The sequence below is a fragment of the Cardiocondyla obscurior genome, linkage group LG21, assembly GCF_019399895.1.
Source record: "Cardiocondyla obscurior isolate alpha-2009 linkage group LG21, Cobs3.1, whole genome shotgun sequence".
Lineage (NCBI taxonomy): Eukaryota > Metazoa > Arthropoda > Insecta > Hymenoptera > Formicidae > Cardiocondyla > Cardiocondyla obscurior.
Window position 1 is genome coordinate 3,082,060 of NC_091884.1, and position 19,449 is coordinate 3,101,508.

Below are 19,449 nucleotides of genomic sequence, written 5' to 3' on the forward strand. Positions count from 1 at the left end.
ATAATTCCTTTTGGCGCTGCGACCACCAGTTGAATATTTTAAATACATTCTGTAAAGCGCAATGCGTAAGATGATTTCCGCATCGCATGGTATTAATAGTATCTAAAATATTTAAAGATTCAATATCTTCATAATCAGCGTCTAAGGTTTCAATGGTGTAATCTTCTCTAACATCATCGTCGAGCATATCAGCCAACCATGCACATTTCTCATATCCTTTGACGTATATAAGACGTGACACTTCATCACCGCCTACACCTGTTACAGCTGTTGTAATTAATTGTTTTGCCATGTTGTATGGCACAGTTCCTTCTTCCCATGACAATGCGTGATGATATTTTATTGTCCAAGAAATGCATGATTTTTCAGATTGTTTCAAAAAATTCCATGGCACTGGATTTTTAAAGATGTAATGAGTTAGAACAGTACCCTTTCTTAGCACTGCAACTTCTTTTACAATAAATCGCCGCCCAATATTAAAACCTTGAAGATCAACAAACGTTGGCGCAATCATGATGATGAACGCGTGTTTGAAACAATAATGACGTGTAGATAAAATTGCTTCTTTATATATGATAAAAACTGCTGATATAGCAATTTTTATAAGACCTTGCGCACAACGTTAGACAGTGGACTATATTCAACTATGCGATCGTGTAAAATAAGACAATATGCGGTTGTATTCGCAGGAACATTTTCCTTGCAATCAAATTCTAATCGCACGTCTACAGTGGCGCTTTTGATTGACTCGTTCTGTCGAGAGCAATCGATAACAACAAATGGTCCATATGATAGAAATGCTGCTACATTGCAAAAAGCCTCATAAGAACTGTTGCCATAATAAGCTTTACGAAAACGTATATACATATCATAAAGAATGGCGTATCTTTTTTTGTCAAAATCTAAATTCAGATCATCATATGGATAATATTCAGAGTTGAGAAAAAGTTTCACATTTGTTAATTTACAATCATCAAAAATGGTTGATTTTTTAGACATAACGTTTTTGCGATCGGTTTGCAGAGCAAAGATAACGTATCGAGGTTTTTCAAGTTGCGTTGCAGCCTTGACGGCCCAAGAATGTTTTGTAGTACTCTGCAAAAGAGGATATTCATACAAATCCCATGAGCGAAAAGTCATGCTTAAATATCGCCCACTATCCAAAGTTCGCAGCATGGATAATTTATTGACCTCATTTAATATGACATGAGACATTCGCCACTGTATTTTATGCAATTCAATTTCTGGCTCTAATTTCGAATCTCCTATAATGGAATTATTATCATTGCGAGCGCGTATTAAAATTAATTCATGGCGAGCGTTGACAACCACTCGTTTATAATCTTCACAGAAACCTAACAATATGCTGAGGGGTACACAAAAATTAAAGAATCCTTCTGACGTAGTTGATGTTTCACTCCATCCAGCATTTTGCAGCATCATAGCATTATCAGATGTTAGCGATATATAATTTTTAAGAGTGCTAGTTATTCCAACGTTTCTGTTGCGATCAATTTCTACACCATTGAGTTCATAACGGATTTCATCGAACATAAACGCTACACAATTATTTCCTAGCGCAGCTGTTAACTTATCGTCAGGTTTTTTTTTTTTATTTTTCCCTCAATATAGAGAAAACTGTCACATGGCAACGTATACAAATCCTGTTGTTGTATTGGTATCCGTATTTCATCACTATATCCAAACGTTGTGTTAGCATATGGGTTGTATGTATGAGTTTCAATTTTAACAATACTATTGTCAAAGATCGGCTTATCATCAATAATCAATATATCAGCCATTTTAGATGTTGCACACAATGAAACCCAATGATTTTAAAAATTCTACGTTTGATGTAGTAAGTTTTTTCTTCAATAATTGAACCCCTTTGGTGGAAGCTGCGTATTTAGTTTGTCTCACGTTCGATGTTTTATTCAAAACGAGCATCTCACACTAAAGTCGTCTCCGCACATGCAGTCTCACGGTAATTTCTTCGCCACGAAAATCAAGCAATCGTCCGTTCTGATCTACAATGCGAATCGTCAAATCAGTAACGCTTCGTACGACGACTGGAAGGTAAATGATCTGTGTTGGAGTTTCAGATATCTTATATCCAGGTGGAACCTTAGGTGAAAATTCATGTATTGTATGTACACGTTTTCCATTACTGTATGCACCCCCCGTTACACTGCATTCAATGCGAATAACATTTACATTGATAATTTGTATCGGTGCATCCGATTCATGCCAACGTAACGGCTCGAGTATGCGATCTGATGAAAATCCTAACAACGATCCAATGTTGCATGGTTTGGTGAAATTTATTTGATAAATACACTTAATCTCGCTTTTCATCGTATTGTTATTAGCTTTAATCGTTAAAGGATAATCTTTTTCATCATTACCATATGAAATCGCGTTCTTTGCAACATCATTGATATGAAGCTCGTCGAGCGTACGTTTTAGATATTCGGCAATATCGCATAGTTCATATGAGCCGTCGGGAATGGTAATACTTTCTCCATCATTATCATCATCGGCATTATTGAAATAGAATGTATTATTTGATGAGTTTACATTAGGAATTGTAAAATACGTTTCAAAATCAGCCAGCCCGAGTTCATATTCTCCATCGCTTAAATCTATAGCGGGAAAGTAGCTCACCGCGAGGATACTACTTTTGCCCGATAACGTGAGCGTCAGCGACATGTTTGATACTGAGTTTACAGCGCATAATGTTTGTTCTTAAATTGTGTATCAATCGTGTGTAGAAACTGTAGACACAATTGCCCACAGTTGTTTTGATTATATCGTTGATATGGTAAGCGATTATATTCAATTTGTGTTGCATCATTCCCCAGATATCGAGCAAGTTCTTGTGGCGGTCGAAGATTACCAAAACTATCAAAATACATAGCGCGATTTCCTCTTTTCGCATATGCCACCCAGTGGGTACCTAATCCTTCAACTTTATCTAAATTCACAATACCGCTCTCGTTTTGATGTATTCCCCCAATCGGTAAAGTGTCACGCATAAAAACGCCTCTAAAATATGGAATGCGCATGTGTTTCGCTAATTGTCGCAACTGTATATCGGTAGTAGCACCTTTGGGAAGTTTCAACGTCTCATCGACGTTTTTTTTTTTCCTTTCTTATTTCCATTATTTTTTCGAACTCCACCACCACGTTTGTATGGAGCGAGATAAACACCGCGACCTTCCATGGCGTAATTGTGACGTTTCATTTCTTCAAGTTGGCGTTGTGAGGCTTTTTTATCATTTACAGCTTTTGCGATTCCTGCGGCTCCACCAGCGAGCGAACCGATAGCACCCAGTAAGGGCAGAAGCGGTATAACGCCACCACGTTTTGCTATCGGAAGTGTTCGTTTCTTCACCGTTTTCTTCTTCAGCGTATTCTTCCTCGCTACACATAAGCCCATACCAAGTTTCGTTTTTGCTTTCATAGCTGCCCATACGGTCGTGGCTGCGGCCTTTTCACCAAAACTTGAATCTTCTGCGTTAATACGTTGCAGCGCTTTATTGGCAAGAATATTGTCAGCCACGTGGCGCTCTGCGAGATTGTTGCTACGTAAGTAGGCTATATCGTGATCGCGACAAGCCGCATCCAACGGATTAATTCCACGATCTCCTCTGGCAAATCGTTCGTTTAATCGAGTTCCTGGGCCGCAAAACTGGTACCCTGGTATGTGCAATTCAAACGGAAGTGCGTTAATCGCTCTGTTTAACAAGCCTCGCCCATTTTTCTCAGACATTCAATACAGTTTTTTATTAATGGCGCAGGACCGTCAACATGCGTTTCATAACTCAATAAATTATAATGTTTTAAACATCGACGGTATTGTTGAACATCTAAATCAGCCTTTAAGTGTTCAGGAAGCTTATTCCACAAATAGTCAATATGTTGCGAAAATCGTTGTAATAAGAATATTTTTGGAATATGTTGTAGTTGTTCAGCGGTTAAATCACAGATATTACAATCGTCCGACAGCAACAAAAACATAGTGAATACTGAGCGTTTAATTTTTATGCACACAACTATAAATATATCAGCATGGATGATATTGATCTCATTTAGAAGGTAGAATGCGGTTCATACAGCAAGCGCCACCAATCAAGGTGGTGAATTTCGATGACAAGTTATTATCCGAGTGTGTGTTACATAGACATGGAAACATGTTACCGAGTTCTATTCGCGCTATCATTTGTGGTCCATCAAATTGCGGCAAAACTAATGTATTAATAAGTCTGTTGGAAAGTCCGCATGGTATACGATTTGAAAACGTTTATGTATACTCGAAATCGTTGCAACAACCAAAATATCAGTATTTGAAAAAGATATTGGCACCAATAGAAGAAATTAATTATTTCACATTTTCAAATAATATTGATGTTGTTCCACCGAGCGAAGCACTTCCGAATTCTATATTTATTTTTGATGACATAGCATGTGATAAGCAGGATGCGGTAAGAGAATACTTTGCAATGGGGCGACACGTGAACGTTGACAGTTTTTATCTTTGTCAAACGTATGCGAAAATACCGAAGCATCTTATACGTGACAATACGAATTTTTTAATTCTATTTAAACAAGATGTTACAAATATGAAACATATATATAATGATCATGTTAACACTGATATGTCATTCGAAGATTTTGATAAATTGTGTCGAATATGTTGGCAGCAAAAGTATGGATTTGTGGTGATTGATAAGGACAGTGCTATTTCAAACGGTCGCTATAGAAAGGGATTTAACGACTTCGTGGTATCATAATGTAATCAGTTGTTGTTGATACACCGATTGATAACTGTCAAGCTCAATATGAATAACAACAGTGAACTTAAAAATCGAGAGATAATTGCGAAGAAAATTGCTCAAACGAGTGATTCGATTCGCAAAAAGTATCATGCCATGAAGACGGGAAAGATGGAAGAAGATATCGCGTTGGAGCGACATTTTAAACCCATCGTTGAGCCTCTTAAACAGATTGTGGAAAACACCGTTGGAAACAACGAAGTTGAATCAGCCATATCAAAGAACGACTCATATTTTCTGGAAAAAAAAGATGTTTTAACACCAAAACAAAAACGATTAATTACGGTATCACCAATATCATTACCTGAAGAAAAAGAAGAAAGTAGATCGACACCAAAACGGAATCGATTAATAAATACATCGCTGATATCTTTATTGGGAGAAGAAGATGAAAGTAGATTGACACCAAAACGAAAACGATCAAATGCAACGTCACCGATAACAGCATCGACTCCAATTAAATCAGCGTTAAAACAATCACGCACCATACCGTCCACATTAAACGAGACGCCTAAGTTCGCGCAACAACGAAATTTTTCATCAAGGGAACGTTCACACTCACATTCCATTGAAGACGTTTTCGATACCGCAGACGAACCGTTGGTAACATCTATTCGACAAAAGTTGCGAACATCAGAAGGTTGGAAGACTCTTCAAACTCATTATGGACCGTTGGGGCAAAAGTATCTAGGCGCTGTTTTAAGCGGAAAAAAATCTATTAACATCGATAGCGTTTACGGAGTTTATTTCAACGACAATGGAACGATGATTGGCAACAAGCGTGTTGATTTAGATAAAAATGATAATATATTGATAGATGGTAAAAAGTATCCTGGAACAGTGGGACTTTACGAATTGATTTTTATGAGATTTCCCGATGAGAGCAGTTATACTGATACCGATAAAGAAAATTATAAAAGTATACTCATGGCAACGAATGCACATAAACGTGACTACAATTCTCAAAATCAAGTAAAGAGTAACAAAGGTCACAAATATAAGAATATAATCGCTCCTGTGCTGAGTAAAAAAATTGGACAAGGTATACCATACGCTGTAACATTAAACAATAATAAAATCGATTATGTTCATTGGGATGATCCAAACGAGCTCGTAGATCGTCTTCGATTGCTCGAAGCCTCACGCTATGCAGGTCATAACGCTCACGACAATGAGATTTTATCAATTATTGAGGAACTTCGCGAAGTGGGGCTTATTATAAATTGAAGTATGCATACACAATTTAATCATTTGATATCGAAATGCCGATTAACAAGTTTGGAACATTGCTTAAAGATGGTGGAGGAAGCAATACTAATCAACATTATCGATATAATGCGTTAGTTAGAAATTACGTGCGCGATAACGCTCTTTGTGTAACATCCACCGATTACGACGCGCGATCATGCAAAATTAAGCATGTAGCTGAACCTTTGGACGATGATGATGCTGTCAACAAACAATATGTTCAACAAAATTTACAGATTTTAAAGAATGAAATTGTGGAACTTAATAATAATGTTCAACAGAAAGTGCAGAATTTAAAAGATCAACTAAATGAACTGAATAAGAAAATAGAAATACTACAGAGTTGTCTACAGGTTGTGGTAAACACGCTTCGCAATAAATTTATTCGCGGTGAACAGAATTAAACAGCTGCCGTTGCCGTTTGTTGTTGCCGTTGCCGTTGCCGTTGCCGTTGCCGTTGCCGTTTTCTATTGTTAATACCGTTTTGTTATCGTTTTCGGTGTTGCTATTGTTCATATTTATGAAAAAAATTTTTTAATAGTGCGGTAAATCTCATAGCTTTAAAAATGTCAAAGAAAATAAGCTCAGAAAAACTACAATTGGTAAACGAATTGCATACACCGGCGAGAAGAAATTTTTCTCGAAGGCGTGTCATAGTGCGCGGGTATGATGACTTGTGGCAAGCTGATGTGGTCGAGATGCGCCCATACACACGTGTCAACCAAGGTTACCACTACATATTCACCGTTATCGATGTGCTGAGCAAGCATGCATGGGCTGTACCATTAAAGACAAAAAGCGGTATCGAAGTTGCAACAGCGATTGCAAAGATCTTTCGCAATAATAAAAGATGTCCGAATAATCTTCAAACTGATAAAGGAAAAGAATTTTACAACGCAAACGTACAAAAACTCTTAAAAAAACATAATATTAACCATTATTCTACATACACTGTAATGAAAGCGTCAGTTGTCGAACGATTTAATCGAACGCTTAAAAACGCTATGTGGAAAATGTTTACACTCAATGGAAATTATAAATGGCTTGATTCACTGCAGCAGCTTGTTTTGGATTATAATATGCGAAAACATCGAACTATTGGTATGCGACCTGTCGATGTTATTCCTGCAAACGCAGGCAAACTCTTGGCAACGGTCTACAACCGCATAAAGATTGCTGCTCCAGCACGGTTTAAAACTGGTGATTCAGTACGTGTTAGCAAATTCAAAACAATATTTGAAAAAGGCTATACACCAAATTGGACTACGGAAGTATTTACAATCGTCAAAGTGCAAAAAACTAATCCTGTGACATACTTGTTGGAGGATTCTTGTGGAAAACCTATCGCTGGAGGATTCTATGAACAGGAATTGCTTCACGTAAATAATCCTGATGTATATCTTGTCGAAAAAGTGTTACGAAAACAAGGAAATAATGTTTATGTAAAGTGGCTGGGATTCAATAATTCACATAACTCATGGATATGCAAGAATAACGTTTTATAAGAATTTTATATAATTAAAAATTTTTTTATTAACAATATATAATGTATAATGTATAATGTATAATATATAAAAATTTTTTACAACGGTATTTTATAATGCCCCCATGGTAATGTTTCAATAGAATCCTGTATAATATATCGTTTATCATCATATGGACTTAAAGCAGTTTTTTCCTCACGTATAGTATACACTTCGTGCAGCTTAGATCTTATACATGTTTGCTGACGCGTCATTTCTATTTCCTCCTTCAAGCATCGTGTGTAATCATCAAACGTTATCTTCTTGGCGACAACATTACTCTTAACACCTTTAATCTTTTTGTATCTTTTTACCATCTACTCGTAATGCATACATTTTTGCTCGAAGTCCAATAAATTCAGTCATGATCGCTCCATTGTTTTCATCTTTCATCAAACCTGGTACTTTTTTATTGACTTGTGGAATACCATACACATTGTCACAAGCGTAATCACTTGTATCAAATCTATTAATATCACGTTTCATAATCTCATAAACATCTTCACACTCTATATGATATATAAGACTGTCTGTGTCAGTATACATAATTTTACATTTATTTTGATAAAGAGGTTGCATGTACTCATGATGAAATTCATATAAACATGTTTTAGATATGTCCAGAATGCACATTCCAACATAGATCGGTTTATTAAATTTCACTTCAAGTTTGCGCATTTCAATCGCTACCAGATTTTCGGCGAAAATGCTACGACTATGAAAATTCGGTTTCGAGATCAATGCCTCAGCACCAAATCTGCCCTCCCAATGTGTTACGAGCCTTACATCAACATGATTACGCACGTTCTCCATAGTTTTTCCAAATACTGCATTATTCATTAATTTATACAAGTTTTTTTCAAAATCATTTTTTGCAAGCGTTCTAAATTTGGTATTAAGTTCTATATAAACACGTAGCCATGGGGATTGTTTAAATTGTAATATGCGATGTATTTTTGTAAGATGCAGTCCATGATTAATACATTGCTGTAAATTGCGATAATGAATGATGTAACGCTTCTTATCATATAAGGTTGCGAGAAGCTTGTCCTGCCGCTTACCGGGTGGCTTATCGCGCGTTGGACAGAATGGTAGGTCGGCATGCGCATCGTGTAAACGTTGTGAATACTCTAAATCAACCTCGAAAATATAACCATTGGGTGAGTCTGGTGGCACACTCATCACATCGAAATTAGAAACATTGTCAACCCATTGAAAATCGGCATATGGTAGCGGTTGACACATCGCCCATCCATACAAATTATTAACATCAAAATACATTAAATATGTTGATGATTTTAATGAATCATATGACTGCATATATTTATTATTGGCACATGCATATCTGCTTGAGCATTGACTTAAACCACCGCGTATACCGCGTTCAATAAACATAACCATATCAATGTCAGTAAGAAGTTCAAATTTTACACCCGTGTGTTTTAACATCGCGTCCCACGTAAAACCTGGTAAGGTGTAATAATATGCGGGATCAAGTTTGTAACTCACTATACAGCTGTCTCTAAAGTTTTCAAATATGTCAGCTAATAACAAGACATCTGTTTTTAAATACAGATCACTGTATTCTCCGAGCGTTTGAATTGAGAATCGTTGCCAGATATCTATAGCGTGTGCATAATCATTTTCGGATACTGTATCATCAGTCAATGAGCTGTAAAATGATTCACGTGGAGGCAAACATACATCTTCCAATTTTTCAATACTATCAACATATTCATATGGAAAGACTCCTTTACGTGTTAATAAATCAAAATTTTCATTAGTTAGATTAGAAAATTCATATCGTGACACTCGCAATTTATCTTTACTTAGAAATGATGCTAACTTCTCAAGACTTGTATTTAGAAATTTAAATGAATCAATAAACCTTAATTTTATACAATTATTTCTATTATCAGTGGTGCTTTTAACATTTTTTGTAAATGATATATATTTCTCTTTCGTTATGGGAAGCAGTTCTATAGTTCCTTCATAGGCAGTTGCAATTTCTTTGATAATAAAATGTGCATCGTAACCCGATAAATTATGAAAAACTATGGGAATACAATTCGAATCCATATAATTTATATTACAATTTGAATGTGCTGGTCCTCTATATCGACCGGTTAAGTGACAGTGATCGCGGACTCGTATGTCATCTGATACAAATGGTTTTTCACATATGTGACAATGTGTAGCTTTGTTAAAATTTTCCAACTCGTCTCGTGTAAAATCAGCCATGGGTACATTAGCTGATAAAATTGTTTTTACATTATGCGCTAAATTTTTAAGTTCCTCGGCGAACCATGCAACACAGTTATTACCGCGATGAAACCGATACATTGATAGCGACTTATTGTATGAACAGCATACATAATACCCTATGCTAAAAACCTTATGATGTTGGTGTGCGCATGTAGATGTGGTGGAGTCAGCATTCGTTTTTTCTAGGGTACATTCCAAATCAGCATATACCACAAATGGAACTCGTTCCTTTCTAGTATAGTTGTCAAAACTTAACCATTTTTTTTCATCACATGGTAATATAATTGCACACTCATTAATTTTTCCACAATCTACGCTGTGTACCATTAATCTTTCACTTGAACTAAAGTAATGTAAGCATCTGGAATAAAGAGTATAAATGCATTAAAAAAAATTTTTATTGTATAAAAGAAAAAACATTTTTATTTACATTTTATACTTACCGATCGCAAAAATATTTTTTACTCTTTGTTTTACTAAGCTGTGAACTTATAAGACGTGATAAATTTTTTATCAATGAAAAATGTCCAACATCATTATCTCGCTGTGTGTACAACAAATGAATGTGTCTCTCTCGTACTTTATCTGTGAGTTGTATTGGCAGAATTTTTTTCTTCTCAATCGTATATATGTTGATGGAAATATTATTAAGATTTTCAAATTTTTTAACATGTTTCATAGTTATTGGAAACTCAATACCTTCAAGATTTAACACTGTCGCATAATGTGGATATGATATTATTCGATCCACATGTTTCTCGGCTGGGTATAGAGCGGCTACCACTGACCATGCGAAACATGCATTGTCAGCAGATTGTATATTTATCACAGCTCTTTTCATTTTAATTTCCTGTGGTAATATCACATGGCACCCAGCATGTAATGGATTGTGTTTATTTACATTTATCATCAAATTATGTATACGCGACAGTGCCCACCCGCTGTCACGTTCTTGAAATTCATCCAAGGATGCGAGAATAGGCTCGATAATGTGTGACTCGTACCACTCTTGTAGATCACTTGAACGAAAGAGTTCACAGTTTTTTGTGCACACACTTTTATTTGCAGTTTTATTGTTAGCCACAAATTCACCATTAAATACAACATTAATTTTTATATTGTTATGTTTATGCATAACATTTTGCACATGCTTTAATACAATGTCTTGCGCATCTTCCAGAAATTTGCGAGGCTCGATATAGTTTGAATTAATTACCACACCAGTTAATATGCGGCTTTCAAAAGCTGTGTCAATTTCACTCCATCGAAGTCCTTTATTTTTTGTATTATGTCCAGCACCCACATGAATGAAACGTTGTTTTGTTAAATCTCTTAAACTTTCGATACGTGCAATACATGCAACTAGTGATTGCTTCGCACCGATTGATAATCTTGCGCGTTTATTTCGCCCCTGGTCCTCCAATAATTTGATATATTCTTCACATTGCTGATTCCATGCATTGAATTCTTCTAAAGTCAATCGATCTGCTTGCGCTGTCAGCTGTTGCTCTCGTCGATCCATTTTTATTCTCGAGATTTCAATATGTTAAATGATAAAATGTGATGTATGCTCCACAGTTTTATATGCGGTATATGACAAACTGCTACGTTTACATTTTTAAGTAAGTTCAATGAATTCATAGCGATTATGTCAGCATTTTTAAGTATTAACCTTCATAACGATGGAGAACAGATGAAACACTGGAAGCCGCTTGATAATTTTATATTTTTTCTAATGTTAGCAGTTTTGCACGTGCATATTGTGATAAGTGACATACATGTGGTGTCTACAAATTTTTGCTTAGTATTTTTTCAGCACATGTGTATAGCTGCGCCTACAAATTTGCGCTTCTGATGCAATCTTCATAACATTATCGCCTATATAAAATCACTGTTTTTTCATTTTTAGACTAAACGCTTGTAATCCACACCATTGCCTGAGATAACTGGCACGTGTGGCGTCTGCAAATCTTGCAATTTTTATATGATATTATTTTTATTACATTTTAATAGCGGCGCCTACAAATTTGCGCTTCTGATGCAATCTTCATAACATTATCGCCTATATAAAATCACTGTTTTTTTCATTTTAGACTAAACGCTTGTAATCCACACCATTGCCTGAGATAACTGGCACGTGTGGCGTCTGCAAACCTTGCATTTCCAATGCAGTGCGGTAGCACGTGTGGTATCCGCAAATCTTGCAATTTTATATGATATTATTTTTATTACATTTTAATAGCGGCGCCTACAAATTTGCGCTTCTGATGCAATCTTCATAACATTATCGCCTATATAAAATCACTGTTTTTTTCATTTAAGACTAAACGCTTGTAATCCACACCATTGCCTGAGATAACTGGCACGTGCGGCGTCTGCAAATCTTGCATTTCCAATGCAGTGCGGTAGCACGTGTGGTGCCCGCAAATCTTACATTTCTGATGCAATCTTTATGATGTCATTTTTTTATTTTAAGACTAATGCTTGTGATCCCCACTATTACCTACAAAATGTGGTCTATATATATACCATCGGGTGACAGTTCACTAAATTTATATTTCGTGTTAAGAGAATATGGCTGATTTAAATGCTGTAAATGACAATGAAGAATTAATGGATTTATCTGATGAGGACGATATTGGATTGCCCAACGATAGTGATTATATGAGTGATCAAAGTGAAGATCTTGAAGATTGTATTTCTCGAGAAATAGATTCACCACAACTTTTCGCGCTTAATGGACGTACTAAACATTGTATGCTGTCTTTTTATTATTGCACACCTAGTGAAGCTATTGCAGTATGTGCACCATGTATGATTAATTTAGCTGATGTGGGTGGGCCAATGATTGCCGTTCGCAAACATGAAATTGATAGTCAAAACGCATTATGTGGTAGATCATGTGGTAATTGTGGACTTCCAATGTATATGATAATTCCATGCAACATGTGTCCTGTGTGTGTTGCCTAGGAATAAAACTTACACAGTTTGAAGATTTAATCCCCCCACTTAATTGATGCATTTCTTATTAGTGGTGGGGATATATATATAAAAAAATCTCGGAACAATTATATCACATTAAATGTAACACGCGCATCAAACTGATCTGTTATTATCGTTCTTAATGTGATGGATTTTTACGTGCCAACTGATGCAAATATGGAATTTAATGTGCCGGCTAATACATCATATGCGAGTAATATGAATTATTACACGCCAGCTAATGCATCTAGCACATCGTGTGCGAATAATGAGTGAGTATTAATTTTTTTCTAACTAAAAAATTTTTTAATAAAAACTTTATATGGTCATTTTTTGTTTTTACACTAGCTCATCTAAAGATCGCGCAGTCCGTATTCTGTGTAAGCGATATGCATTGACAGCCACGAGTTGTAAATATTTAGAAATTGGTGTTAATGTTGGAACACCTAGTTTTGTGGAAATTATTATTGGCGATAATCGAGGATTGGAAATGTCGCTATCTCTCGAGGCTTGGAAATCACTCTGCGAGTATCGCGCAAACATATTAAGTTTGCTCCACAATGACTTAAAAAATTTTCAAGACTTCGTATACCTCGGTGCGCTGACAGCCAGACTACGCAGCTTTAATGGCGTGGATGTCCTGCGATTTGAATCGGCTGGCAAATGCCTAATGATGATAGAATCAACATTTCTTAAAATGATTGATCTTGACGAGTGTATTACATTAGCATTTAATAAATTAACATCTTTTCTTAAAATAATTGATTCAAAATTTGTACGATTTGCTAGCATCGCTTCCACTGCTAAAAATCGTGACGAGGTTATAAGCGCGATACATGCTAGCGATTATTATGACAGGAATCAAATTATTGATTGTGAGCTGCTAGCTCTAGTATTTGGAGCGCGAAAGTAATATTATATTTTATTTTATTATATTGTATTATATTATATTGTATTATATTGTATTATATTAAAAACATTTTTTATTGCCATCAAAAATATACAAATAATGTTATATTTTATAATAAATATATAATTTAAATGTTTATATTAAAAAATTTTTTATTGTTGCATTTTTTTTCCCCAATATCCATGAACTACTGATTGATCTCATATATATATTTCTTTAAAAAAACTCAGAATTAAATGTAAAAAGATTTGCGTAAGTATATGTCACATTTTCGGGATACATCTTTTAAACGAAATAATTTCTTAATTTCATTGTGTGATAGAATGCATCTTTTAAATGAAATAATTTCATAATCTCTCTCATTGTGTGATAGAATGCATCTTAAGTTTCAAACGTGCTAAACGCTGTAAAAGATTCTCATGAGTATATGTCACACCTTCGGGACTGTTGTTGATAAAAAAATGCTTTCGTTTTTACTTTCTGACTGTCTGCAGTGAACTCGTAGCTGTCGCCTGCCAGTCGTATGCTGATTTTTTCAAGCGTAACACGTCTAATTAAGAGCCTTCTTAATGGATAAAAATAAGTGTTCGTCGCTACTACATATTCTTGCGCGTCGCGAGTTGGGGGATCGCACCCCGTTTAGTGCAGGCGGTGTGTGGTGTGGCACACACCGAAAAAACTGTACAGCTCAATTGAGCTTATATTTTGACAATCATATTCGCGGTGAGTGCAAACAAGGAGAAACATTAACATTTGATAGAACTCCTCGTTCAGTTCTTGAAAATCCCGTGGGTGACGAGTGTGGATACGTAATTGATAAGCGGATGAACTTGTGCACCCACGGGAAACGATTCGCTTTCGTGGACAGCGAATTGCCGCCGGTGAAAAAAATGCGGCAAAATTAAAACGTAAGTTTTATTTATTTATTTATAATATATATATTGACGGTGGCTGCTAGCGCGGGGGTGTTGTGATGGGGAATAAACACGGGTAACTCAGGAGCGTTGAGGAGGCGAGGGGGGAAACCGCGATGAGAGCGCGGGAGAGGTAGCCGTAGGTGGGAAGAGACCGGGGTATGAATGGGTGACGGATACCCCCCGGTCTCTCTTCCCACCTACGGCTACCTCTCCCCGCGCTCCTCTCATCGCGGTTTTTTCCCCGTCCCCTCGCCTCCCTCAACGCTCCTGGGTTAGAACCCGTGTTTATTCCCTACTAAGGGTAATGACCACGGTTTTAGGAATATCCTCAGGGGCTACCGGAATTTAATGAAATGCTTGATGCAAATCTAAAGACGAGAATATAGTTTTACCATGTAAGACCTGTAGTAATAGTAGAAGTTAGATTCTTAGTAGCAATTTATTCAGTATCACATAGCGATTTAATATCATATCATATTAATTTTAATTCGGCGTACTTTTATCTTCTTGTGCAAAAAATTCCCTAACTTGGTCTTGATGCAAAAGCTAGCGGTGTATGTTGCAACGAGCGAGCAGTCTCGCCTCATCATTGTAACTGAGCGGAGGTCCGCTCCAACCAATAAAGATACTTTAATTCTTTTTAAAAGATTGCAAAATGAATTTTCTTATAATTCATCAGAATTCCTTACAGACCGATGTAAAATCGTGAATGTGAGGTACCGGATACCTATCAGGAGTAGTAATCGCGTTAAGACGACGATAATCTCCGCAGACACGCCATTCACCGTTAGACTTTTTTACCATATGAATGGGAATTGCTCACGGGCTGCAGGACGGTCTGCATAAACCCTCTTCGCAAAAACGCTTAAATTGAGCTTTGGCAGCTTTGAGTTTATCGGAGGATAAGGGTCGAGGACGCTCAGCTACGGGCGGACTATTCGTGATAATATGATGGTGAACGCCGCGAGATTCTAACGGTGCGAACTGTTCGGAACTGACAACTTTAGGATAGCTCGCAATGAACCGGGAATACTTGTGCGTAGAGCTAACCAATTGAGTAACAATTGTATTAACGGATTTGATAACGCCGGAAGAATAAAATCCGGTGAGTTCATCGACCAGTCTTCGCTTCTTTAAGTTTATAAGAAAATTGTAGTGCGAAATGAGATCAGCCCCGATGATAGCGTAAGGCACGGCGGCAATACAAAAATTCCAAGATATAGGGCGACGAATATTGAGGTCTAACGTAAGATTTGTAGAACCGTAAGTGTCGATAGTTGAATCGTTTGTCGCAAATAGTTTGTTGCCTGTAAAAGTGAGTTTGCTGTTACGCGGAATGAGAAAAAGAGAAATGTCCGCGCCTGAATCAACTAAAAAGATTGTACCGGTTTTAATATCGCGAATGTGGAGGCGTTTCAAAGTTTACCCTCTACCATCGCCTCGTTTGGCGAAGGCCGTTTTAGATTGACTGATTAATATCGCTATTCTTGCAAGAACACGGTTTTCTACAATGTTTGGCCTTGTCACCATATTTACGGTGTATATGGCAAACACCGTCCGAGGAATGACTACGGAAACGAGGGCGCGAGCGATAATTGTTGGATCGTTTACGAGAACGCGAGCGCGATTGATTGCGAATTGAAAGTCCTTGAATTTGCTTACACATCTCCTCAATCTTGCGCTCTAAGGCATTGGTATTTGAGAAAGAAGCTATGGAACTATAGTTCACGGAATCAGTGGAAGAAATCGCGGAATACTGCGGCGACTGGCCGTACGCGTCCATGACGGTGTCAGCGAGCTGAGCTAAATCCTGAAGGGATTCTGTTTTAGAAGCTACCAATACAGCGCGACATGGTTTCGGAAGGAATTCTAAAAATATGGAACGCAAAACGGAATTGCTACATGAGGATCCGCTCAAGTTACGCATACGCGCTAAAATGTCGGAAGGCTTCCCTTTGAGGGTAATCTGTCTTTACAATAATTGTCGCAATTTAGCTTCAGAAGAAACAGTGAATGTTGAGACAATGCGTTCTTTAATTAATACGTACTGCCGATTGGGGTTCGGATTTGCAATTAAATCGCAGACAAGCGAGACAGTCTCCTGGTTTAGATTTGCAATTACAGTGTCTGTCATGGTAATTTGACTTTTTATTCCGGCATTACGAAGAGAGGCTTCGACTTGAATAAACCACACGGCAGAACTAGATTTAAAAAAGATAGGAATTTTTGGCACGCGGTAAGCTGCATCAACGCGTGAAAATGGTTGCAAATCCGTTAAACCGGACGCTTCGTTATTACCGCCAACGGATTTTGAGATTTGAACGCGCAGCTAATTAAGTTCGGCTTGTAGACGCGCGTTGGACTGCCGGAGTTCAATCATATCAGACGCTTCCTGGTTATTTGGCATGGTAAAACGCGGGAATGGTTGCCAGACAACGCAAACAGGAGATAGAAGGCGACGACGTAATAACTGCTAGGCGGGACAAAAAGTGCGCGAAAAAACAAACGATGATCGCACGGTAACTGAGCGCGAGAAGAACAGCTTAGAAAAAAGAAAAACAATCGCGACACGAAACGGACATGAACAGAGACCGCATAGCAACAAGTCTCGGTAAAATTACAGCAGCAGTTATAACATAATGACATGAGCGCTAGGCCAAACGACATTAGCAAACTACATGAGCAAAAGAAAATAAATATTTATCCACTATCTTACAATTACCGCAAACGCTCGCAAAGTCGAAGGTCGTTTGGATGGTACCGCTGAAGCGTTGGTCCTCGATGAAAATGCCGCTCTGATGATATTTGTTGTTGCTGCTGCAGGAATTTGGTGTCTCGACGAAGGCGCCGGTGCCGGTGGCTTTGCGCATTTTCTCCACAGTAACAGGAAAAGGCTGGCGATCTAGATGCAGGGTGCAGGATCGTACAGGAAAAAGCCCGGCAACACGGGTAGCGAGAATGAGTGCTCTCTTGCTTGCTCTCACTCGGGTATGCACGCGCGATAAGCTGCGCGCGCGCGCCACAGAATTTGAAGTCGGCCAGGTCGTTGCTAACCCGGGTTGACTGAAGAGTCTTGGTCTTTTTGACCCGAGGATGGCTGGATGCTCGAGGGCCTCCTTGGAGATGGGCTTGGCTGCCCGGCGGAATTACATGATGGACGACGGTATCGTTTGTGAGCTCGAATATCTCGAGCTACGTCGTGTTCAGACACGAGGAATGCAACGATCACGTCGGGGTCACTATTGTAGGTAGATGAGTAACTCTACTGTGGCGACCATGCAAATGCGCCACAGCGACCATGCAAGTACGCCACAAGCACCTGCCGGATAGTGACCCGGCAGGTATGGAAAAGCCAAATAGTGTAAAGCTCGCCGCTAGGCGGCGCGGCTCTCTCGGAAGTAAGATCACTTCACAGGTCCTACTTAAGGAGCGAGATAACGATCGGATTTCGCTTCAGCCTGCATTAAGCCGGTCTAGAGCACATCCTAACCGATAGTGCCAGATAAGCATCGCAAGCTAGCCGCTTTTGAATTGTAATCGCAGAGGCTCGATCTCGATCGAACTCTGCATAAACGCAGAAGTAGGTAGCCAGGATCTTGGCCTACCCAGGAGGCGGAAGGTGAAGCGAGGGAGACGGAAGCCGCAGCCCAAGGACGCCAGCTCTCCCGACAGCACCACAGGGCCGCTAACACCCAGGGTCATCGCAGTGGAGACTTTTCCACCGGGGCAGCCGCTACTAATCGTGAGGCCGAAGCCGGAGCCACCAGCAGCAACCGGACCTCCACAGTCGCAACCGGTGCTGCCGCTGCTGCCACGAGGGCTACCACCAGTGGCACTAAGGCCTTGGATACCGTGCCTACTGCGGTTACCACCGCCGCAGCTGACACGTCCGCCGCTGTCGGCCCTGGTACACGGTGACATCCGGGCCTACCGCTTGACGAGCCCGCGGTACCGGCTCCCATCGATGCCAAGGCCTCTGCCGACCACTCAGGGTACGCAGACCAGCAGGACCCCTACGGCGATTCAACACGCGCCGCGGACCACGGAAGTCGGTACACAAACTGAACCGTGGACGACTACGTCCGCATCGGACTCCGAGCCGATCGCCTATCCGGGGGACGAGAAATGGGAGCCGATTAAAGTAACTTTAACGGCACCCCATATATCCTACCGAGAACGTCGGGTCTAACCCGTCTTCTCCGGTTTTTGTGGAAAGCACCCTAGCGGTGCGATTTGAGCAAACTCTAAAATTAAAGACTGTACATAAGTGTAAATATAATAAAGACTTAGTTTAAAGCTTGTATCCAACGCTTTGTTATTTTCCAAGATGGCGCAAGCGCTACATCTACCTTACAAGAATTAATGTTTAGTCACACTTGGACGATTACCACTTTAATATTTAATTAATATAAATATATTTAATATTAGGATACAGAGATAGTATCACTTAATCGCCTCTCCTAGCGACCGACTCTTCTGGTGACCCGAGCAAAGAGTAAAGAGTTGAAAGTCGCATCATCTAGTAACTCAGGCGCACGAGGGAAACTTGTTACACTCTTATTCGCTGTCCCCACTAGGTGGTGAAACATGGCGGCGAGCCAGGGAAAATAGGCCAGCAGTGCCTACACTATCATAGAGGAAATACAAAATTACACGGAAGGAGTTAAAATAAGAGATAAAAAAGTAGCACTTTTAGCTTTTGCGTATAACATAATATTATTAGGACAGAACAAGGAAAAAGCATGCAAACAAATAACAGCGTTAAATAC

General features: G+C 38.6%; 3 protein-coding genes and 1 pseudogene across 3 annotated transcripts; 1 reads left to right on the forward strand and 3 right to left on the reverse strand.

The window, feature by feature from the left end:
* Positions 1-600: 600 nt before the first annotated feature.
* LOC139110547 (uncharacterized) lies at positions 601-1,802 on the reverse strand. Its single transcript, XM_070670379.1, has 3 exons — positions 1,646-1,802; positions 969-1,559; positions 601-845 (listed from the first exon to the last, which is right to left on the reverse strand). Exons 1-3 carry the CDS (start codon positions 1,800-1,802, stop codon positions 601-603), a joined length of 993 nt encoding a protein of 330 aa, XP_070526480.1.
* A 1,223-nt stretch (positions 1,803-3,025) lies between these two features.
* LOC139110579 (uncharacterized) lies at positions 3,026-7,052 on the forward strand. The gene has a single exon (XM_070670410.1). It carries the CDS (start codon positions 4,842-4,844, stop codon positions 6,060-6,062), a length of 1,221 nt encoding a protein of 406 aa, XP_070526511.1. The 5' UTR covers positions 3,026-4,841; the 3' UTR covers positions 6,063-7,052.
* A 398-nt stretch (positions 7,053-7,450) lies between these two features.
* LOC139110577 (uncharacterized) lies at positions 7,451-10,277 on the reverse strand (annotated as a pseudogene).
* A 24-nt stretch (positions 10,278-10,301) lies between these two features.
* On the reverse strand, positions 10,302-14,641 carry LOC139110580 (uncharacterized). The gene has a single exon (XM_070670411.1). The coding sequence runs from the start codon at positions 11,391-11,393 to the stop codon at positions 10,311-10,313; it is 1,083 nt and encodes a 360-aa protein (XP_070526512.1). The 5' UTR covers positions 11,394-14,641; the 3' UTR covers positions 10,302-10,310.
* Positions 14,642-19,449: the final 4,808 nt, after the last annotated feature.

Coding starts and splice junctions, on each gene's coding strand:
- LOC139110547 (XM_070670379.1), bottom strand. CDS start 1,802: ATGGCTGATATATTGATTATTGATGATAAGCCGATCTTTGACAATAGT. Junction 1,560..1,645: donor GGATTTGTATACGTTGCCAT/GTGACAGTTTTC, acceptor ATAATTGTGTAG/CGTTTATGTTCGATGAAATC. Junction 846..968: donor ATCAACCATTTTTGATGATT/GTAAATTAACAA, acceptor GTTTTCGTAAAG/CTTATTATGGCAACAGTTCT.
- LOC139110579 (XM_070670410.1), top strand. CDS start 4,842: ATGAATAACAACAGTGAACTTAAAAATCGAGAGATAATTGCGAAGAAA.
- LOC139110580 (XM_070670411.1), bottom strand. CDS start 11,393: ATGGATCGACGAGAGCAACAGCTGACAGCGCAAGCAGATCGATTGACT.